General features: G+C 39.5%; 1 protein-coding gene and 2 pseudogenes across 3 annotated transcripts; 2 read left to right on the forward strand and 1 right to left on the reverse strand.

Annotated features, from left to right (window-relative positions):
- Positions 1–2,594: 2,594 nt before the first annotated feature.
- Positions 2,595–4,169, reverse strand: LOC308233609 (upstream-binding factor 1-like protein 1; annotated as a pseudogene). The gene is made up of 2 exons: positions 4,166–4,169; positions 2,595–3,468 (listed from the first exon to the last, which is right to left on the reverse strand). The product of its transcript is annotated as an upstream-binding factor 1-like protein 1 (transcript).
- A 5,718-nt stretch (positions 4,170–9,887) lies between these two features.
- LOC308233610 (tripartite motif-containing protein 43-like) lies at positions 9,888–16,125 on the forward strand (the record flags this gene model as incomplete). The annotated part of the gene is made up of 7 exons (XM_080640594.1): positions 9,888–10,298; positions 10,982–11,077; positions 11,938–12,168; positions 13,099–13,121; positions 13,622–13,719; positions 15,064–15,318; positions 16,121–16,125. The coding sequence occupies 7 exons, from the start codon at positions 9,888–9,890 to the stop codon at positions 16,123–16,125; spliced, it is 1,119 nt and encodes a 372-aa protein (XP_080496720.1).
- A 3,210-nt stretch (positions 16,126–19,335) lies between these two features.
- Positions 19,336–22,052, forward strand: LOC308233613 (TSC22 domain family protein 3-like; annotated as a pseudogene). Its single transcript has 4 exons — positions 19,336–19,396; positions 20,510–20,734; positions 20,846–20,967; positions 22,048–22,052. The product of its transcript is annotated as a TSC22 domain family protein 3-like (transcript).
- The last annotated feature ends 1,654 nt before the right edge of the window (positions 22,053–23,706 follow it).

The raw sequence follows: 23,706 nt of genomic DNA on the forward strand, positions 1-23,706 counted from the left end.
TTATATAGCTTAATTTAAAATGTACAAACTGTTCCTCTATAAAAATACCGAAATAAACAGTATACACTAAAAGCTTTCAACTTTCTCATCAATGGTGCTGTTTAATTGATAATTTGGCCAAGTGTTTGTGCCAAAGTAATTAATCTATGGGATTTTTAGTCTCATTACATCTCTAAAAAGAGTAATTTTATTGTTTGAAAAATAAATAATAAAAATAATTGGATTGTGCCAATCAGTATCAGCATTTAACTAAAAGTTAATTTTCATATTATCTAAACACCAAACACATCTATGTAAGCTCCCCCAGCCAAAAATTTCTTTTCAGTAACTTGAGGCCTTTTTCAGTAATCTGATGAACCTCTGCCTAAGGCAATGGAACCCTTAGCTACCACCCAGTATCGGGTGACAGGGTGACAATGTTGAAAAGAAAGGGCCACAAACCCAGGTTGACTTTTGGAGAATTAATTGTGCTTCTTTTTAAAAAATATATATTTTTATTGATTTCAGAGATGAGGGGCAGGCTGCTAGTTAAACTAACACCTAAGGGCCCTCTGTAATCCCTGAGACCCTAGAATGGGGGAGTGGTAGGCCATCCAAAGCTCCAGTAGACCCCTTACACAACTGAGCACATGTATCCAAGGCCCTGTTTTTTGGTGACAGCTGCCTTTTTGTAAATTACAGAAAATTGAAGGTAAAAAGTGATATCACTTTACAGTAAGCCCTTGATTTTGAAGACCTTCATTAAACGGTCATAGAATTTAACAGAAAAAAATTCTGGACCCTATGTCATAAGTGAAAGTTAACAACCTATTAAATTTGAAATGCTTTCAACAAAGATTTGCTCATAATTACATTAACAGATAGATGTGTATTTTTTTTTAAATTAACTCACTGTTATTTTTAACAAATTTCAGCAAACAGGCCATATGTTGGAAAAACACTAGAGATTTTGCTGACATAAATAAATATTACATGTCTACAGCTATAGACTACATACTTAAATCCAAGGGTCACTGCTCCTAAACAATGTTCAGCAGATGATTAGCACATGATCTCACCACTTCCTGAGCTGTAATTGGTTGTGCTGGCTGATGTTCCCACAGGTGGTTAGCCAGCCACCTGCTATGTGCATTTGTTTACTTGTGGTGACTGGCAACTACACACATTTAAAAGATTTATTCAGTATAAATTTAAAATTACTGTACTACATATAGAAAACTTTTCTGTGAAATTAAATTTTTTGTAGGTAATTTTAATTACACAAACATGTCTACATAAGTGAAAACAGATAAGCTAACTAATATCAACATTTTAACATGCATTTGGAAACCCTACTTTTTTATATAAAGCAATTTTGGCTTTAACTGACACATCCTTGTGGGAATTAGTTATATCAGGGATTTGCTATAATATCATTCCCAGTATCATTTTATGAATCTTTTGGAAAAAGATATATTATTATATTAGTTAACCTGGTTTCAATACTTCACTGAAGAAAGGACAGTTTTTTAAGAATTAGAAAATACATTTGTAGGGCTTTATTTTTACAATAAATGGACTGAATGAGCGTACTTATGCTTTAGGAATTCAACAATTATTTAAAAATAAGTTTTTATTGATTTCAGAGAATAAGAAAGAGGGGGAGAGAGATAGAAACATCAATGATGAGAGAGAATCATTGGTCTGCTGCCTCCTGCATGCCCCACACTGGGGATCATGCCCACAACACAGGCATGGGCCCTGCCCAGGAATCAAACCATGACCTTCTGGTTCATAGGTCATTGATCAACCACTGAGCCACACCAGCAGGGAAATTTTTAATTTTTAAAATTTGCTTTATCTTATGAAATATTATATGTCATCATTTACTAATCTGTCCTCTCAGTGTCATCCATGTTTAATGCCCGGTAAAGCATGAAATAATTGTAAATATCCATGCTTATCTATTAAAAACCTGCTAAAGTTTGGCAGGCCCTATGACACTCCTCAAGGAGCTCACATTTGCAATTGTGTGGTGAGAAGAGAGATCACATTCACTGTCCTTGAGGAGGTAAGGGAGATGTCACTGAATGTAGAATGCAAAGGATTTAGGGTGGTCATTACTAAGAAAAAGTATGCTAAATTAAAGAGCAGGTTTTGGAAGTGAAATGAATTATCAATATGTTGACAATTTTAGATTGGTATTCAGAAGGAAATTGTGATAGTATGTAATATTTATCTTAATGCAATTGTTAACAATTAAAAACAAAAAGCCATTGATCACTTCTAGGAAGTAAATGCTCCATTATAAACATTTATTAAAAGAAAAGTAAAACAAAAAAAGAGGAACACTAGTAATAAACACATGTGTACATTTAATGTGATTATGCCATTTTATAAACATACAAAAATTATCTTTCCTTACATTACATGCTCAAAGACAGTCAGGTATCATCCTGCTGCCATACAAGAGCTATATATATAAAAGCCTAAGCAGGCAAACGACTGAACATCCACACGACCAAATGACTGGCTGACCAGTTGCTATGACGCGCACTGACCACCATGGGACAGATGCTCAATGCAGGAGCTTTCCCTTGGTGGTCAGTGTGCTCTCACAGCCAACCTGCTGGGGCCGGCCAACCTTTCTTGGTCCCTCCCCCTGGCTGGCCAGCCCCCTTCTTGAAGAGTCCTTGATGGTGGAGACTACACATCTCTCCTGCTGATCTTCTGATTATCTTGGGGCCCGGGCCTCCACGCATGTTCATGATCTTACGCTTCCCAGAAGTTCTCTCTCTGTATGCAGCATACTCTTCAGGAGACAGACTCTTGAGCCAGTGCTCCAGGTCCACCTTGTATTGTTTTTGCAGCTCCTCAGCCTGCTGCTTACAATGCTCCCTCTGGCTCCTTGGGACGTGCTGCCAGTGTCTGCTAATCTCCACCATGCATTCCCTCAGGGGCAGGCCTTGCAGCTCCCTACTTGATCACAAATCCTGATGGAACTTCTGGTATTCATTCAGGGGGAGATTCTTGGGCTCTCCATGGAATTTTATCTTTTTTTTTGAAAAATCGTTTTCTGGGGAAGACTTCAGTTCTTTGCCATTTTTCTGAAATTTCTTAGAGGTTCTGTTTGGGCTCCTTTTGGGGACAACAGATGTCTTGGAGTTCTGGACTAGATCAGGGTGATCTTTCTGAACTGGAAATTCCCATTTATCTTCTGGAAATCTTGAATACACTTCAGCTTCATCTCCTCTTGGAGCTCCTTGTGTTTCTCTGAGCTCCTTGTGGTCAGCTCCTGGTTCCTGAGTTTGGGGTACATTTGGGAATATAAGGGCCACTTCTCTTTGAAGAAGTGGAGGTAAGCAGTCAGGATCTGCTTGGACAAGTTGGGATATTTCTTGCATGCTTTACTTTTGTAGGAATTTTTAACATGTTCTTTAGCTTCCAAGACTAATTCTTTCAAAGTGTGAATCTTCCTCAATTTATTAGCTGTGCAATAAATAATGCAATGTCTTCTTTACAGCAGTTTTCTTGGCTATTAGACAATGCCATCTCTAAGTCTCAGGGCCACTTGTATGGCCCTAGCAGTTTAGACACCTCAGCAGGATCTCAAACTTCTTCACTCTCAGTACTCCTCTGGTGAAATATTTCTAGGTGTGTGATTTTATGTTTCTGTGGAGAAAAAAATTTTAGGCATTTCTCTTTCAATTTAATATTTTCAACTTCCCCATCCTTTCTTCTATTCTATGCCTGTTGAGTGAGTAACTATTATCTCTATGCAATAAATGAGATGATTACATGCCACTTAGGCTATGTCCATTCTGTAATTTAATTTACAAAAGAAAAATACAAATGAAAACTGGCTCAACTTTGAAGTGAAATTAAGATGAACTTTAAGATGCTTCATTTGCAATATTAAACATCCTCAAGCTGGTTAGTCAAAGAAAAAAATAAAAGTCCTCAAGTTCCATTCTAGCATGCCTTTCCATCAGTCTTACCCACAGCTTGTCTGAATTACAAATGACCAGCAACTCACTCAACAGGCATAGAATAGAAGAAAGGATGGGGAAGTTGAAAATATTAAATTGAAAGAGAAATGCCTAAAATGGAAAGGACTTTAAAATAATAATAAAATAGACTACACATCTATTAGAATGGCCAAAATCCACTCTATGTATCTACTTACCCATTAGTCACTAAGATATCTAGGTTATGATATCAGATCAACTCTTCTGGCATAACAGTCACCCTTATTTTTCTTAATAGACCCAAAGCCCAAGCATGGCAATGTTGGCAATTCATATATGCCTAAAAGAAACCACAAAGAGCTTCCTTTAAGTTAAAAGACATGTACATATAGGAAAACCATAGGATATATTGGAATTCAGTACTTTTCAAGATTTCAGGAATCCCCTGGGATAAGGAAGGACTACTGAACTTACACAACACAGCATTCTCAAACATGTGTTGATAATTTTTAGTATCTAAAGAAAGTCTGAAATAATGCAACATATCATCACAATAGGAACATTTAGAATGTTCTAAATAAAAGGGACTTTTTTTAGAGTATGTTTATTAAAGCTGAGGACAGTGAAACAAGGATAAGGATGAAAGAAGCAACAGGAGAGAGCTAGGCAGGGCAGCATTGGCTCTGTTATATCAAAGAAATGAGTTCACTGAGAAGTCAGAGAAAAGGGAGTCTGCCTGCCAGTCCCCTGTGTCCCTTAGAGTTTAGGAGATGAACGCCTGAGAAGGAAGAAGAATGGGGAGGAAATGGCATTGGCATGTTACATGGAGGGTGAGCATACCAAGGGATTTTTTTTTTTTTTAACTAAAGAAAGTGGAAAAAAAAAAAAAAAGAAAGAAAGTACAATCTTAAAAGAAATATAACCAGCCGGAGCCGGTTTGGCTCAGTGGATAGAGCGTCGGCCTGTGGACTGAAGGGTCCCAGGTTCGGTTCCTGTTAAGGGCATGTGCCTTGGTTGCGGGCACATCCCCAGTGGGAGGTGTGCAGGAAGCAGCTGATTGATGTTTCTCTCTCATCGATGTTTCTGGCTCTCTATCCCTCTCCCTTCCTATCTGTAAAAAAAAAATATCAATAAAATATAAAAAAAAAACTTTAAAAAAAAAAGAAAAGAAATATAACCAATGCCATGGTAAATGGGGGAATTCTTAGAAGAATTTTCTTTAAAATCATAGATAAGAGCAAGGACAGTCATTACGACAGCTTCTGTACAATATTGTCCTGGAAGTCCTAGCTGGCAAAATTTATAAAAATGATGGCTGGGGAGAATAGAAAAGAAAACAAATTAGAGGATTGGAACAAAAAAACCCTACAAAACTGTTCCTTTTAGAATATTGGTAGAAGATGACTATATTATAGAAAAATATTATATACCAACAAATCATTGGAAGAAAACAGGAAAGAGGTAGGAAAATGTGTGCCATGCCAGCACGGCCAAGGGTGAACCTGAAAAGGGGAGGTGAAGGATTGAAGAAAAGACAGACTAGACAATATAGCTGGGGCTGGTAGATCTCCTGTGCCTGGATGAAGACACAAAAGACCCAGCCTGCAAGCCAATGTTTTAATTTATAGTCTGATTAAAACAAGGGTAGATTAACATGTTTGCAAATGTTCTTGTTTTGGCAACACTTGCTGCACCTCCCACAGCACATTAGCTACTTAGGAAGGAATTAGGGAGGGCTACGAGGTCAGTCTTAATTATGCTAGGATAGCTCTGCCCTCCAGGCTGGGACTTGTTTGTGGCCCTGCCACAGGTCAGCCCTAGGCTTGACCCTAGAGCTGCTCCCTACAAAAACATATTTAAGATTAAAATATTTTTGAAAGCTACAAAATCCCAACTACTTATGACACTTGAACTTATCACACTTCTTCCCACCTAGTAATCCACACCTTAACACACCCTAATTGCCCTTAAGCTGTCTTCCAAAGCCACTCCCTTATACTAGCCTAAGTTTACATTTCACTATACCCCTATCCCCTTTTTTCCCTTCATAGCATTACCCCAGATTGTAACTAAAATTCCTGTAGCTATTTATGCTTTGCTCCCTGACTACAGCCTTCATGAGGGTAGGAATGATGTATGCCTTGATCATTCATGGCTGCTCCTTGGTACTTAGCACAAGTTGTAAATAAATAAGCAATGAAATAGCCATACCTATTTTGGGTTAATGGTTATAGCATCAGCCCTCAGACTGGAGGGTCTTCAGTTTAATTCTGGTCAAGGGCATGTACCTCGGTTGCAGGCTCAATCCTCCAGACCTGGGCCGAATGCTGGAGTCAACCAATCAATGTGTCTATCTCACTGAGATGTTTCTCTCTCTCTCTACCTCTCCCAGCTTCTTTCCATTCTCTCTAAAAGTCAATGGGAAATATGTCCTCGGGTAGGGATTAACAAAAACAAAATAATTCTTAGGTGATATGATTTTATACTAATTCTGATGTATAGACATTTAGATAGAAAGGCAGGTCGTTAGGGCTGGTTTGCTGTAAAATCAGTGACTCTTGATTAGATTATGTTTATAGAGGTTATTTAGAAAAATTAGCTAAGGTGTGAAATTAATCCTATATAAAGACCTCTGAAATATAATCCTTATAAGAAATAGGTGTGGCCTTTAGAGACTCAATATAAGGACACTCAGGGAGCCCAACACAGTCTTCTCCAGAACAGAGTGTCTTGAAAACTCACCTGGTTGGGAAGACTTCTGGAAGAGACTGCCACCACACATAAAGGCTTGATCCCTGAGCTAACCTCTTCCTATTTTTCCTGCTACAGAAAGCCCTGGAGACCCTGGATCTGCTCCTTAGGTGAGTGCACAATTGCCCATATTGGGGTTTCTACAACTTTCCTAAAGAAAAACAAAAGAATTCCTAATTTCAATTAATCACCAAACTGAGTTTGTTTCCATCAAGTAACATTTGCCATCTTAGTGAAAATTATTCCATGTTTGTTTGGCATCCTGTTTTGGTAAGTGTATTGGAATGAGTATTAATTTTAGTTATTTTATATATTCCTTACTTGTTCCTATGGATTATAAGGATTTAGAAAGTAGTGCCCAGATATCTTGTGGATTAATACATGGCATAGATTTAAGAACTTTTTTAAGGAATATTTGATTCTATATGCATTACACATTATAGTCTCCTCTGTATACATGTGAAAGGTATAAGTTACAATATATATAACTAGATAACACATTCAGTGATTTAAGGAGAATATTGTTTTAATGTGAAGTAAATGTTTGAACATGAGTTTTCTGACTTACATTTTAAAGAATGTAGGTAATGATTGGGCCGGCAGAAAGTGACACTGGGCATATAAGAAATATGAGGAGTTTGGGGGACATCTATTTAACTAATAAGGACATGAGGACCCAGTTTTAAGTGAAATGCATTTTTAAAAGCATGCTTTATTGTTTGGTGCTGATTATTATTATTTGAAATATGTTTTTATTGATTTCAGATAGGAAGAGAGAGTGAGAGAGAGATTGAAACATCAATGATGAGAGGGAATCATTGATGGGCTTCTTCCTGCACACCCTCCACGGGGGATCAAGTCCACAACCTGAGCATGTGCCCTTGACTAGAATTGAACCTGGGACCCTTCAGTCAGCAGGCTAAGGCTCTATCTACTGAGCCAAACCAGCTAGGGCGGTGCTGATTATTAGTAGTAGTAGCAGGGAAAATGGCAGAGGTGCTAGCCTCCATTCAGCAACCTCGGTTCTTGAGTTCTGGCTAAGAGAAGAATTTGGAGGCAAGACTCAAACTATAAGAGAAAGTTTATTTAGAAAGTCACAGCGGTAGATTAAATGAGCCATAAAAGAATTGTGCTCAGAAAACAAGTTGCCACGAAAAACGAAAAGAAGGGTCCTTTGACATTAGGGGGGGGCACCTTGAGAAATGAAAGAGGGGGAGAGGTTTGGGCTTACTCCAGAGGGGGGAGGTGAAGAGGGAGGTATATAGAGAGAAAGAAAAAGAGAGAGTAGTCTCTGAGGAAAGAAGGGGGTGGAGAAAGGCCATGCTGTGCTCCATAAAGAGATCTATGCTGGGTCCTCCATCTTGAGGGCTTTTATTTTATTTTTTGTTAGTCCTCCCTCAAGGATATTTTTTCCATTTTATTTATTTATTTATTTATTTATTTATTTATTTATTTATTTGAGGCCTGATGCATGCAATAGTAGGCCTTCCTTCCCCCGGCATCCAGTACCCAGGCTTCCCTCCGGTTGCTGGCAGGCACCCGAGACCTGGGCTTCCCTCTCAGCCTGGCTTCATCCAGAAGGACAGAAGGATGTCTGGAAGGAGGTCCGGTCTAATTAGGATATTATGCTTTTATTATTGTAGATTTTTATTTTGAGTAGAAGTAAGGGGGAGAGATGGAGAGAGAGAAACATCAATGGGAGAGAGACACATAAATTGGTTGGTTGCCTCCAGCACCAGCCCTGATTGGCAGCCTGGATTAAGCCTGCAACCAAGACATATGCCCTTGAACAGAATGGAACCCAAGAACCTTCAGTCTGAGGCTGAGGCTTGAACCACTGAGCCAAACTGAGGGCTTTTATATGAGATCAGGAGAGGTTCTCAATATAATATTTATCTACTTTACCACTGTCTCCTCAGGGTCCTGGTCTCCACTGATTGGTTGGCACCAGGGGAAGGGGTCATTAGTCATTGAAGCTGGTCCTGGTGTTAGCCATGGCTTCACTCTGCTTGGTTTTGTCGCTTTTCTGGGCCTGGAGCTGAGACACAGATGAGGCCTAGATGTCATCTCTAGGGCTTAATGCTTAAGGGAATGGTAGAACAAGGGCTTGTAGTTTTTTTCCCCATTGCTGGCCACCTAGGGTTCTCACCCTGGTGACCCTATGCAACTGGTCCATGGGTCTTGCTCTTCTCATGCCTATCCACCTACTATAATTATGATTACATCCATAATCTTATCATAAGTAGTGCTTGATAATCATTATTGAAGACTTCAAATAAAACAATTCTCTTTAATATTTTTGTTTCTTTGATTAATCGATATGGCTAATAAAGAGAAGAGGGCTAATAAAGCACATTGGAATACTCATGTGAGTAGAGTCTGTGAGATTCTGATGATTTTGACAATGTTTAGCTTCCTGTTCATTACTCTCAAGGTATTCACATACTGTTTTGTATAAATCAAAAAAGTTGCCAGGCCAGTGTGGTTCAGTTGGTTAAATAGAGCAACATCCTATGCACTAGGAGATCCCCAATTTGATTCCTGGCCAGGACATACACCGAGGTTGTGGACTCAATCCCCATTGGGACGTGTGCAGGAGGCAACCAGTCAATGTTTCTCTTTCATCAATGCTTCTCTCTCTGTCTCATCCTCTCGCTGAAATATTTTTTTTAAAGCACATGTAACAAAAGGAAATATATCAGTTGGATTCCATCAAATGTTTTGGGATGTGGATTCTGATTGAGATGAAAAATCACATCCAAGGTGAAATGCCTGACAATTACATAATCATAAAAATTGAAGTAAAATACTTTGAGCTAAATCAATGACTGTCATTGAGTGTTAGATAAAATATTAGAGCATGCAGGACCCAGAACCTGGAATTGTAAATTATTCAAAATACCTGAAACTCAAGCTATTTGGAGAAAATAAGACCTCAGCAAATTGAGGTTCTTTCTTAAGCATAAGAAAAGGGTGCAGGAGGTGGATAGTGTTGGTTAGAAAGCCAAGAATAGTTTCTACAGGTTGTGGGAGCTTTCCTGTGTCTGCTTTCTGTTTGTGTCACATGCCTATCAAGTTTACTCTGCTCTGGACACACTGTTATTGAGTTGCAACCTGAGTCACATTTTGCTTAGATATTTGTATCCCCAGGGCAGAAGAATAAACTCCTGGTTTTCTTCCCTCAGAAAAATGGACTCAGACATCCCAGAAAACTTCCAGAAAGAACTCACCTGTGCCATCTGCCTGAATTACTTTATAGACCCAGTCACCGTGGGCTGTGGGCACAGCTTCTGTTGTTCGTGTCTCTATGTATCCTGGGAGAAAGCAGACAGCTCTACTTGTTGTCCTGTGTGCAGGGAACCATCAGAGCAGAAAATCTTCAAAACCAATATTATCCTGAAAAATCTGGTGTCCATGGCCAGAAAAGCCAGTCTGCGGCAATTCCTGAGCTCTGAGGACAATAGGTGTGGGCTGCACAAGGAGCCCAAGCAGATCTTCTGTGAAGACCACAGGAGCCTGCTCTGTTTGCACTGCTCTAGCTCTCAGGAGCACGAGGCCCACAGACACTGCTCCGTGGAAGAGGCTGCTGAGGAACTCAGGGTGAGTGGTGCCCCTCAGAGCACTTTGAATGCAGCAGGAGAGTACAGCAAAGAGATGAGGATTCAATCTTCTCCTTACTGACTTGTATTGATACCTCCTTAAGAACCATTAATGAAGCAGTGAGGAAATGCACTGGTTTACCTGTCTTCATGGACATTGCATTTAATGGGAGAGTAATTAAGTTAACGATCATCATTACTTTGATGATGCAGCATTGTACTCAAGGCACTGGAAAGCCCTCATTGAGAAAGAGTCTCAGGTGTGAAAACTACAAATGCAGGAAGGATTTTCTATGGGGTACATATTTGCTAACACTGACAAAGATGTAGGAGAAAATACAGTGGAATTTGGAGCAGACAAGTATCTCTAGCTCCAAATTCTGACCAACTGAGAAGTAGTTGTGCTAAGTAAAATCTTGATCAGTTTCTCTAGACAAATTTCTATATTGTATCGGGTGGTTCTTTAATCTAAAACCTAAAATGTATCATTAGTGAGGGCAAATAGGGAAAAATTATGATCCTTAGTGAGGGCAAATAGGGAAAAATCATGATCCTTCTCTACTTAAAGTACTTTTCTCTAATATCCCTTGATTAATGCCTTCATTTAGGATCTGAAACCTAAATGTATTTGCTTCTCTGGTGCTAAAATTCAATTTTCTTTAATTTTTTTAATTTTTTTTACAGAGGAAGCTCTCCAACCAAATGAGATCTTTATGGGAAAAGATTCAAGAAATTCAAAAAACTCTCAGTAAAAATGGCAGAATACCTGTCTATTGGATGGTAAGTATGAGGCTGCATTTTCCTGTGAATCAGGCTGACATAGACATGATAGGAAAAAGACCTGAGAACAGTAATTTAAGGTGTGTGCCTACCATGGTGAGAAGTGAGAGTGCAGGAGCTAGAGAATGATATTGCTTTAAGTAGAAGAAAATATAACATGTTAAACTAAAAGAAAAACGAGGAAAAGAAGTAAAGAATAGAAAGAACTGAGACTGGAGAGAGAGTGTGAATCCATAACTTTTGGGAAAGGATGCACAATGAAATTATTATAGTTCTTTAGAAGAATATAGGAGCCTGTGGTCTTAGATGGAGGACAGTAGCCCATCCATAGAGAAAAGGGCCAGCAGGATGGATGTCAGTTTGAGGGCAGATGGTGAGGATTTCAGGGAGGTCTTTTCTGATGGCTTCAAATCCCTGGGGAAAGAAGAGGGTGGGGAAAGGCAATGCTGTGCTCCATAAAGAGCTGTGCGGGTCCTCAGACAGTGGAGTAGGGAGGTTTTGACACCAGAGATGAACTTAGTGATGCAGAGACCAAAATGTTGCATGTAATGACCATAAACGTTCATAGCTGGCCTGCAGTCTTGAGAAAAGGAGTGTAAAAGAAATTATCAATGAGAAGCTTTTCTCCAGTTCTTTCAGGGACTCATGAAGTGGGAGAAGGTGTTTTGAGGAAAGGGAAGGATTAAGGCTGTTGGTATAGCTTATAAGAATGGAACATAAATGAAGGAAAGAGGAATGACCTGAATTTAGGGTGACGGAACTTATTGGTAGAGAACAGCATCAGTGAACGAGATGCTGTTTAAGTGGTGGAGGGTAAGGTCAGCCCTTGTTTGTGATCTAGGAAATCTATCTCTCTGCAGGCTTATCTCTATAGACGCCAAGATGAAACCAGGGCTTTTTATGAGATACTCCAACTGGTTCTCCATGAGGAAGACAAAAAATATTTAGAGAGACTTATTAAGGAAGGGTCAAAGTTGTCTGAGCAACTGGAGAAATGTCAAGCCGAAATGATTGAAAAGAGGATAAGCCTAAGAGCAATGTATGATGAGCTCATGGACATGTGTCTGAAACCAGATGTAGAGATGCTCAAGGTAGGAACTGAGCGTGTGCCTGGGAATTTTTTATATCATCAGAAGACTTTGATTTCCCTTATTTATTTGGTATCAAAGATTGATGTCTTCATCTCCTACATCTATGGTAGAGAGGGTCTCCCCATTGGGAATGATATAGATAAGCTGCTATTCCCCGCCTAATTATAAACAATGAAGTTTTATGGAACTGTGATTTTGAAAATTCCCTTTCAAAATCACAGTTCCTTCTTAAATCTCCTTTTATTTCTTGCTTTACTAAACAGAAGATGAAAAACTTATCCAAGTACTTTTAATTTTGATCTGCAAGTGGGCAATATAGAGACATTTGGCAAAAGCTCCTATATATTTCCTCCTACCATTGGTTTCCCTCGCCGTTAATTTGGGGCATGTTACACTTTGAGAGCAAGCCTTAGGAAAGACCCTAATGCAGAAAGCTGAGAATAAGAGTAATGTAGTCACTATTCTTGTGTTCTCTTTTTTCATACTCAGAGTTCTGAATTCATCAAGAACACAAAAACCGACCAAAAGGATAGTTGCCAGAAGTGGGGGTCGAAAGGGGGGTGGGAAGACAGTACAAAATATTGTGATAGGTTCCCATGGTGACAGATAATTACTAGGATTAGTGAGAGTGATCACTCTTTAAGATACAAAAATATTGACTTGCTATATTGTACACCTGAAATTAACATAACCTATATAAGAATACCAACTCTACTGGAATAAAATTTTTTTAAGTATTTGAAAAAGAATTTAAATTTTGACAACATGTTGTATCAGTATTATCTTTAGGGAAGAAAAGAAAAATGAATTTATAAGACAGTTTGCAGGTGGTGTGATTAGTATTTTTCTGAACATCCCCAAACCCAAAGTCTGGTTGGTAAAATAGCCTATTTCTGAAGAAGCCTAAGCTTCTCTTTTCTTTCTTGACAGGAAATAGGAGACAAACTAAGAAGGTGAGTTTGGGTTTCAATGCTAACTGGGGCTCATTAGGGATGTGAAAGAGATTCCAACTACCTCTAAAATAGTGAAGACATAATTTCTTAGATTATTCTCAGTTATTTGTGTGTACATCTACTTATGCATGTTTTGCAGAATAGGACTTCCTATTCCTTTTGACCAGAAGTTAGTATTTTCCCTTCTGTGGCTGAGGGGTTGTGTGTTGTCAGGCTCAATGTAGACTTTTCTGAAAGACTGGTCATTTATGGTTTAATATTTCACAGTCAATAGGAACTGAAATTGCAAAGACTAGATTTTCCCAGAATTAGGTAAGAGAGACAAGTACCTCTGAGAAATGGGACTGGTAGCTGGCCAAAAAAAAAAAAAAAAAAGTTAGAGAGATTCCCTAAGAATGGCACAATTCTATATCACGATTGTGAACAAAAGGATTTTGATGAAGATTGTTCAGCTGAATCGTGATGCCACCAGCAGGATTAATTGACTCTTCCTCTGACAGGAATGAGCAGGTGCAGCTGCACATGCCTCAGCCTCTGCAGCCAGAACTCACTGCACGTCCCATCACTGGACTGATGGGCAGGCTCAACCACTTCCGAGGTGAGTGTCACCAAAATGGGGGACCACCTGGTGGGGTCCTTCAGTTGGGATATGTTGTGGGTGACCTTTTCCTCCTTCTTAAACTTTATCTTGCACAAGAAAATAGTCTTCAAAGTGGCATGTATAGTCCTATGTAGTTATGGGGTCACTATAATATAGGAAAATGATAGATGTGACTCAGGCCTTATCAATAAGTTGTAAATTTGATGTTATTTATACGATGATAAAAAAATACATGCACCAAAAAGGATCCCACTGAACCCTATAAATATCATCACATAAAATGTCAGTTGTTGACTGATCCATAGAAAACTGGATATCAGTTCAAGGTATTCCAAATAACTGCAGTGAATTAGATTTCTAAAATATTTTTCCTTAAATAATTGTAGGAATTGGATATATAATGTGGGTTTCAATTGATATAATGAGAAATAATCGCCATTGTGAAAAAAGCTAGTTGTAGAAACCAAGAACTTATGAATATGACAATAAAATAATTTGGTGGTCAATGAGCCTATACGTAGAGCTCAACGGGAAACATATACCTGGGAGTTTAATCTATGAGAAAGGAAGATTAAGCTTTTAGGTGGAACCAGTTATCAAAGGTAGCCTATCCTTCGTAGGAAATCATACCTAAGAAGGCATTTATGTTTCTTCTTTAATGTCAACTTGCTTACTTAACTGGAGTATCATCAGCTGGTGTAACACCATATTTTGAGCAAGTCATCTCCATTTATTTAGACTAAAATTATTTTTCTCCTCAAGGAGTGGGAGGGATAAGATTTATTGCTATGGACTTGGTGGCACTGCCCAGGTATCCAGCTTATAAAAAGTAACCAGCCAGAAGTAGACATGACCTTCTTCACGTTTATGATAGCCTATTTTTTAGGAGGTCTTAGATATTTGTTTCTTTAGGAGATATGTTGGCATCATTTGAATCCAATATTTTCCATTCAAACCTAGTGTTGGAATTTTTTTTTTTCAGTTAGACACTAAGGTGTCCCTTTCTCTCATAGACAATTTTATTTTCAACATTGATTTGTTTGTTTTTTTAATCCTCACCCAAGGATATTCTTTTCATTGATTTTCAGAGGAGCATGGAAGGGCGGAAGGAGAGGGAGAGAGAGACAGACCAAGAAAAACAGACAAGAGAGACACATATAGAATGGTTGCCTCCCACATGCAGCCCCACCATGGCAGAGATGAACCTGCAACCAAGTTACCTGCCCTTGATCAGGAATCAAACCCTGCAAAATTTAGTCCATGGGCTGATGCTCTTATCACTGAGCAAACTGCCTAGGGCTTAACATTGATTTTGACTGGAATATTCTCTTTGCTTCGCAGTGGAAGTTTCCTTCACTGGTGAAATAACCCATGACAATATACGGTTGTTTAATGACGTGAGAAGTCTGAGGTTTATGCGTGATGGTCCACATGTGTCTCTGGATCCTGGAGCATCTAACTATTTTGCTGCATGGGGAGCCCAGGTCTTCAACTCTGGCAAACATTATTGGGAGGTGTATGTGGACAAATCTTGGGACTGGGCTGTAGGGGTCTGTAAGGATCCCTCGATGAAGAAGAATGGCACATTGACTGAATGTAAGGACACATTTCTTCTTATACATGTGAAGGAGGATAATCATACCACTCTCTGGACCACTGCCCCAATGGCCCGTCAGTACATACAGAAACCTCTGGGCAGGGTCGGTGTGTTCCTTGATGTTGACAATAGAAGTGTAAGTTTTGTGGATGCTGCAAGGTGTTCTCTCATCAAGCATTCCTTCATTAGGCCTTCCCCATTTCAGGAGTATATAGGTGAACTATGCAATAACAATTTCAGACCTTTCATTTCACTGGCAACACATGGGTAGGGCTAAGTTATGAACATGCTTATGTGCCCGGGGTCTCTGATGTGAGGGAGTCCTTTTTAGTTGAAGACTATCAATGATACATTATTGTCTTTTATGCTTCTTCTACTTTAATGTAACCTCTTTTTATTCTTATTCAATAGAAAGATAAGATGAAAAGTAAAATTGTGTTATTTTCATTTTTTTTGTCATTAAAATCATGCTTTATGGCTTTTTATCTAGAATATATATACTGTGGTTTTTTGCCTGTTTTATGAGCTTGCTGGAGTCACCAAAATATATATCATTGTGCAATTACTATTCATGGTTTGAATCCAGGAATGCAGGGTTTGCACATGCTGGATATACCTGGTTATCTACATGCCATGTCAGTCTGCAACTTCTTCCCTTTGGTCTGGTCACTCCTACAAGTTTACTTACCCTCCGGGGAGAAAACTGAGCTGACAAGGAAGTTTCTGCTGACTAGGATAGGCCTTCATTTTAGAGAACCTAGAATAGCTTGAATACCTTGTCCTTTTTTCCCCCCTCAACAGTATAACACATTGGCATCAGGGGCACTTAGCGAATCTTTGAAGGGGTACATGAGTAAATTAACTTACTTGAAAGGAGTTTTGCTATAAATTTTCAGGATTTGAAAGTTGATCTTAAAAACTGATTTTAAAACAGAGTTTAACCCCATTCATTTTTCCCTTGTGTGATAAAATGGTATTTGTGTGTGTGAGACAGCCACTATAGAATCTCTATTATGATAGGGACTAGGGGTGTGTGTGTGTGTGTGTGTGTGTGTGTGTGTGTGTTACAATCTGGGCAGTCATACATCATTGTTAATTCAGTTAGCATCATCACCTGGGCCATGAATAATGGAATGGAAGACAGAAGACCAAAATGCAGACATAAGCTTCCTCCTATCTCTCCCCATGCATCAGTTGTTGTTTGAATTGTTCTTGTCCCACATTAAGTAGCAAATTCACCACTGCATTTTCTGAATATATTGTTAGAAATTAATCAATGATGATTAGCTAAATCAAGGTAATTTTTTAGTCTAAAAAAAAGACTCATATTTAGCAGACAAAGAGCTTACATTTATGGAACTCATGCCATCTGATTTTCCTGTAAATGTGTTTTCTGTATTTTACATATGGAGCCTTAATCCAATATTCTGATAAAGAAACTATCTCTAATGTCTGTGCTCCTACCATTGCCATGTGTTGCATCTCAAAAATACACATTTCTAAGGAGAAATAATGCAGAAAATGAAACAACCTTCCAATGACTGTTGGTTAGAGTCAGAATACCTAATGCAAAGAAAGAGTTTATTCTAGGACCTAATATAGAATAGATTCTAAATAAATATGTACTGCCAATATTTACATTTTTTCATTCTTTTTATAAAAATACATTTTTATTGATTTCAGAGAGGAAGGGAGAGGGAAAGAGAGATAGAAACATCATTGATTGGCTGCCTTCTGCATGTCCTATACTGGGGATCGAGCCCTAGCCCAGTGCCCTGAGCAGGAATGGAACTGTGACCTCCTGGTTCATAGGTTGACACTCAAGAATTAAGCCACACCAGCTGGGCAAGAGGTATATTGCTTTTTTAAAAAAATATATTTTATTGATTTTTTTTTTTACAGAGAGGAAGAGAAAGAGATAGAGAGTTAGAAACATCGATGAGAAAGAAACATCAGTCAGCTGCCTCCTGCACACACCCTACTGGGGATGGGCTCCCAACCAAGGTACATGCCCTTGACTGGAATCAAACCTGGGACCCTTGAGTCCAGAGGCTGACACTCTATCCACTGAGCCAAACCGGTTAGGGTTGTATATTTCTTAAAGAGCAATCTTTTTGTTTTACTTTTTCTTTAATTTTTAAATATATTTTGAATTGATTTTAGAGAGAGAAGGGAGGGGAGAGAGAGCTGCATCCCCACCAGGGATTGAACCCACAACCTGAGTATGTGCCCTAACCAGGAATTGAACCAGAGACCCTTTTGTGCACGGGTCAATACTCTAACCAACTGAGCTACACTGGCCAGGCCCATCCTTCTGGGTTTTCAATACATGGTTTGGGGCTATCTTCACTAATAAAAGAGAAACATGCAAATTAACCATCACTCTGCTCTGCTACACCCACAAGCCATGCCCCTAAGCCAATCAGGAACGAGTATGCAAATTAACCCAAGCAAGTTGGCTGCCGGCCACAGAGCTGGAGCAAGCAGGAGGCTTGGGTTGCCCCGGCGATGGAGGAAGCCAAGCTTCCCGCCCACCCTGGCCAGCCCTGGCCTCCACTCAAGGCTACAAAGTTTCAATTATAGAAGATAAATAAATCCTAGATACTTGCTTCCAGCTGGCCCTGGCCTCTGCTCAAGGAGGCGCTGAAAAAAAAAAAAAAAGAAAAAAAGGAGGGGCTGGGACCTTGGGTGGCTGGGGGTTATCAGGCCAGGATGGGATGGCAGGGGCTGTTGGGGATAAGCAGACCAGCAGGGGGGGGCCAGTTGGGGGTGAGCAGGCTGTCAGTGGGGATCAGTTGGAGGTGATCAGAACAGCAGGGGGAGCAGTTTGGAGTGAGCAGGCCAGCAGGGGGTCAGTTGGGAGTGAGCAGGCCAGTGTGGAGGGAAGGTGGGGGTGAGCAGGCTGGTGAGGGGGCATTTGGGGGCAAGCAGGCTGGCAGGCAGAGTGGTTAGGGGCAATCAGGCAGGCAGGCAGGCAGGTGAGCAGCTGGAGCCAGCTGTCCTGGATTGTGAGAGGGATGTTCGACTGCCAGTTTAGGCCCGATCCCTCTAAACTGGCAGTAGGACATCCTTCGAGGGGTCCCAGATTGGAGAGGGTGCAGGCCGGGCTGAGGAACACCACCACACCCGTGCATGAATTTCATGCACTGGGCCACTAGTTTGTAATGAAATTAAATTGTCAAATAGTAAATTTTTAATGATTTAGATCCAGTTTATATTCAATGCAAAACATATATTTATATTTTAGACACTAAATATAAAAAATATTTTTATCAGATAATTGAAATTTAATTTATATTCAGTCCAAAATATATTCAATTGCAAAAATAAATTCCGTTGAAATAAATAATTAAATGTAAAGAATACAAGTACGACATCAGAAGAAAACAGGTGTGGTTTAATAAGTCTAGATGAATTGGGACCTATAAAACCTAAAAGTTGGAAAAATCACAAAGTAAATGATCTAAAAACAGCATACTGGGAAAAATATTTCCAATATTTATAAGAAAGTGTTTCCATAATTATCTTAAAGGCACTTATAAATCAGTAAGTTTACATTAATAATTAATCTTCACCTCCCTTTCTTAGATGTGTGAAAGTGTATTCACGTTAAGAAAAAAATGAAAATAAAGGAAAAAGAATAATAAGGACATGAAACTAAGCCACAAAAATTATAGAATGAAAATACATACTGTTAAGACCTTTACTCTTCTCCTTTTTTTTTAAAAAAAAAATATTTTTATTGATTTCAGAAAGGAAGGGAGAGGGAGAAAGAGTTAGAAACATCAATGATATAAAAATCATTGATAGGTTGCCTCCTGCATGCCCCTTACTGGTGGTGATTGAGCACTCAACTAGAGCATGTGCCCATTGGAATCAAACCTGGGACCCTTCAGCTTGCAGGCTGACACTATCCACTGAACCAAACCAGCTAAGACCTTTACTCTTCTTAAAGTTCAGTCACAACCTTAAGATAGAAATAAATCTATTGAGGAGAAAAAAAATAATAGGGCAATATGGTGGTGAGCTTAGACACAGAGTCAAGAGTATTATGGAATAAGAATAATGTAGGCGGATGTGAGGATGAGGTCACAGAAAGGGTTAATCTCCATAATGTATTGATCCAGAGTTGTAAGGACCCTTATAACATCTCTCAGTCTGACCCATTTCATCAAAAATGTATTGATTCTTTCTTGTTTTTTGTACTTAGAGGAGGTAAGACATTGCTTCAGGGAAATGAATTAGCCCTTTCCAAACTTTTGACCTATAAAGTCATTGTGCTTATTGGGGTGACATTGGTTAATAAAATTATATAGGTTACAAGTATAAATTCTATAATGTCATCTGTATATTGTATTGTGTGCTTACCACCCAAAGTCAAGTCTCCTTCCATCACCATTTATCCCCCTTCACTCTTCTATACAACTAATTTGTGCTTCAGAATACTGATCCAATGATCCTCAATGTTTTTACATTTTCATTCGAAATATAACTCAGTTCCTCCAGATGGTGCTGCTATTGAGGAGTAAAAGTAATCTTCAAAGTCAATCAAAATTTCTTTTTGAAATGTTTTTGTGAAATATTTTTAACTTTAAAATGTCCATGGACAGCCCTAGCCGGTTTGGCTCAGTGGATAGAAGGGTCCCACATTCAATTCCGATTATGGTCAAGGGCACATGCTCGGGTTGCAGGATCGGTCCCGGTAGGGAGCATGCAGGAGGCAGATAGATGATCAATGATTCTCTCTCATCATTGATGTCTCTATCTCTCTTTCTCCCTCTCCCTTCCTCCCTGAAATCAATAAAAATAAAAACACCTAAAAATGTCCACGGACAGAAAAAAGCAGATCTTTATCTTAAAACATATACATACCAAGTGCTTACAAACTACTTCAAACTAAAGGTCAAGTTTCTGACAGAACTCACAGGGTTTTTGATTTGTATCAGAAAATATTCATTTTTAATTGCCTTATAAGAAAAATATTCTGGTGAGAATAAGCTGCTGCAGGCCGAGGCAGAGGCAGCTGGAGGCAGAGGGGTGGTGGGCAGGGCTGGGCAGGGGGCTGGCTGTGCACTGGGTGCCACCTGGGAGCAGGACTGAAGCTTCAGAGCCCAGAAGGAATTCCTAGCTAGCTTCGGAGCTCATACCTCCGGAACCAGCCTGGTGGTCTTAGACAACAAGATTGAGCAGGCCTGGTCAAGAATCACCTGCTCTATGCTGTGAGAGAAGAGGCGGAGATCCTGAAGGAGCAGATCCCAGAGCTGGTGGAGAAAAACTCCTTGCTGGAGTGTGAGAACCCCCTCTTGAAGACTCTGGCCAGCCCAGAGCAGCTGGAGAAGTTCCAGTCCCGTCCGACCCTGAAAAGCCAGCTCCTGAAGCCCCACAATCACCTGAGGCCCCTGATGGATCTGCAGGGTAAGTGGCCCTGTCCTCAGAGTGGGCAGAGCCACTAAACTTATTCTATCTAGTACTTCCCACTTTGTTTCTGGCTCTCTAACTCATCTCACCTGGAGAATTTTCACCTAGCATAGCTGGTGCCAAGAGATGCCCCAAGGACATGGCCACCTGGGTCTACTCTAGTGACAGACCTTTGGCAAAGAGCAGGTCTTTGGAGACTGAGTTGCCTGGGACCTCATCACCCAAAGCTGGTGAGCCTCTAATGCCCCCGCTCCCTGGGGGCTCCCAGGGCCCCGGGCAATTTTGCTGTGACTGGCCAAGGAGAAAGCTAGTTTGACATGTGATGCCACTTTTCTCCTGAAAGTATAAGGGGGTCTGCTTTTCATTTCCATGGACATCTTTAATAGCTTCACCTGACAATGACTGTTCCTATGAAGAAGCCTCTTGTGTTTGAAGCAGAGGCAGCCTCTCTCTTATCCCCTGCCTCGCCAAAGCAGGGCCACAGATGAGAGAGATTGAGCCCAGTCAGCCCTCTGTCGGTTAATATGGTACAATGCATGGATTGGGCACAGCTCTGTGTGGCATTATGGCTTTGGGATGACTGCCTACAAAGTTCTGATTGGTTAGTAATGGCATAGTTTTTCTAGATAGCCATACATGCATATATATACACCCATAGTCTAGATCTATATGTTAGTGTAGTGAGGTATACATATACACATACACCTACATTTTGAAGGGCCTTAACAGCTTTGGGAGTATTGAGCAGTCCCTCACCTTTTAAGGCTAACTTTTTAGCCTTAACTCTGACTGAGTTCATTTATCAAATTGATCCTGTTTGTCCTTCAGGTTAATTAAGACTAAAAAGCAAAAGCAGGGAGAGGGCCAGCCTCTGAATGTGTCCACAGATGCCTTGTTGCTGCATGATACTATTATTGTGATTACATTTCATTATCAATTGTACAAATCCATAGAATGTACATCATCTAGAGTGAACCCTAATGTAAGCTATAAGTTTACGTAAAGGCACTCTGGGTGGTAATGATGTGTCACTATAGTTTCCTGTGTAGGGGGAGGGGAAATATGAAAAATCTCTTTACCATCCCCTCAATTTCACTGTGAACCTAAAAGGTAAAATCTATATTTAAAAAAGATTCATGCAATGACCTAGTCTAGTAAATATATTTTAGGTTTAGAGTGAAGGGTATTGGAAGTCATATCTGAGGTCAACTTATGTGGGTGAAAAATACTGGAAGACCAAATAATGACATCAGACCCACTGATCTTATTGTCAGCCACCTGAAGGTGTTTGTTATTGTTTTCTTTAACAGATTAAGCAATTATTTAATCCAATCAGGATGATTTAAACTTGTTTTTATACCTACAATAACCTAATCTCCAGTTCAAAGTGTAGGACTGTACTAATATATTAAGAAAACTGTCTAGTCTGTGGAAATTCTAAGAAAGAGCCTAGGAATGAAATCCAGTCCTCCATATTTACCAGAAAATAAAGAGTCTCACTGGTGGTGACTATGATGCCATGTTACATCCACCAGTGAATCACGCTCAATAAAGCAACCAGCCTGGATAGCTTGGACAACTTTTCCTCTAAAACTATCATCATTAGGCCATTGATAGTGGCCATCTGTTGGACTTTAGAGAATGTGGGTTCCTACCACCCTCTGGTCCTAAGACTATTTGAAATTGTTCTGTCAAGTAAGGATTTGAAAACAAGCTATTTCCCTTGTAGATGGGTGGTTTGTCTAATTTGGTTTTGTCATTTTTGGTAGTCACCTGAAATGTGAATAGTCTTAACTGGGCTGTGTTGTAAGAATTAAACCCATGCATAATGTAAAATTAAAAAAAAAATTAGTGTAAAGAAAAGTGTAAAACATCTCATTAATATTTTGATATTATTTTTGTTTTTTGTTTTTTATTTATTTTTTTATTGTTTGAAGTATTACAAATAGTAGTACATATGTCTCCTTTTTTTTCCCCCATTGACCTCCACCCCGGCCTCCCCTACCCCCCATTACGTGCCTTTACCTGCCCCCCCTCTGCCCAGTGTCTTGTATCCATTGGTTTTGCTTATATGCATGCATACAAGTCATTTGGTTGATCTCTTACAGCCCCCCCCCAACCTCCCCTGCCTTCCCGCTGTAGCCTGACAGTCTGTTCAATGCTTCTTTGCCTCTGTATCTATTTTTTTCCCATTTCTTTCCTTTAAAAAATCTTGCCTCTGCAGACTAGAAATAAACATATAATAACAAAAAATGTTTGAGTCCCAATTTCTATGTGCAACAGTTCTGAGTCCCCATTTCAATGTCAAACAGTTCCTTATGTGTACATGTCAGCAATGATATTTGGATGGTGGGCACATGGTGGCAATGCAGGTCCGACCCTCTCTGGTTTGGTCCTAGGCAACCTGCTGCTACGCACAGCAGCTGAATACTAGCGTGGCAAGGTGTCGTCAGCGTCTTCCATCTCTGGACTGTTTCTCCTCTTGTCTTCATGGTCGGAGCAGACCTGTCAATTCCTCTCTGTTGCAGGAATCCACATGGTCTTGGAGTTGTTTTCTGAAAATATACAAACATATTCTCGACCAAAAGTTAATAAAGGAATCTTTTCTATATAATTGATTTGGGATCCTTTTTATTTTTGCCCAAACGATTTTCCTTTGTCTTATTTGTGTTTTTCATGGGTGTCTTGCTGTTAGCATTACAAATGAAAATTAATTTTGTAAAGTAAAAATTTTCTAGATGTAATTTACTTATAGGATATTTTTCCTTACATGATATTACCCTACCATCCTCCCTTTTTTTGATTAATGGAGGCTTTTGTAAATTTTATAATGCAGTCTTGATAACTTTAAATTTTAATTTTTTGCACAAAAATATGACTACTTTAGTTTCATTGCATGTTGAGGAATTTTACCATGAGATGAACTACCAATAAAAATTTTAGTTACCACTTTAGGAACAGCTTTTTGT

The sequence above is a fragment of the Plecotus auritus genome (assembly GCF_963455305.1).
Source record: "Plecotus auritus genome assembly, chromosome: 9".
Taxonomy (NCBI): Eukaryota; Metazoa; Chordata; class Mammalia; order Chiroptera; family Vespertilionidae; genus Plecotus; species Plecotus auritus.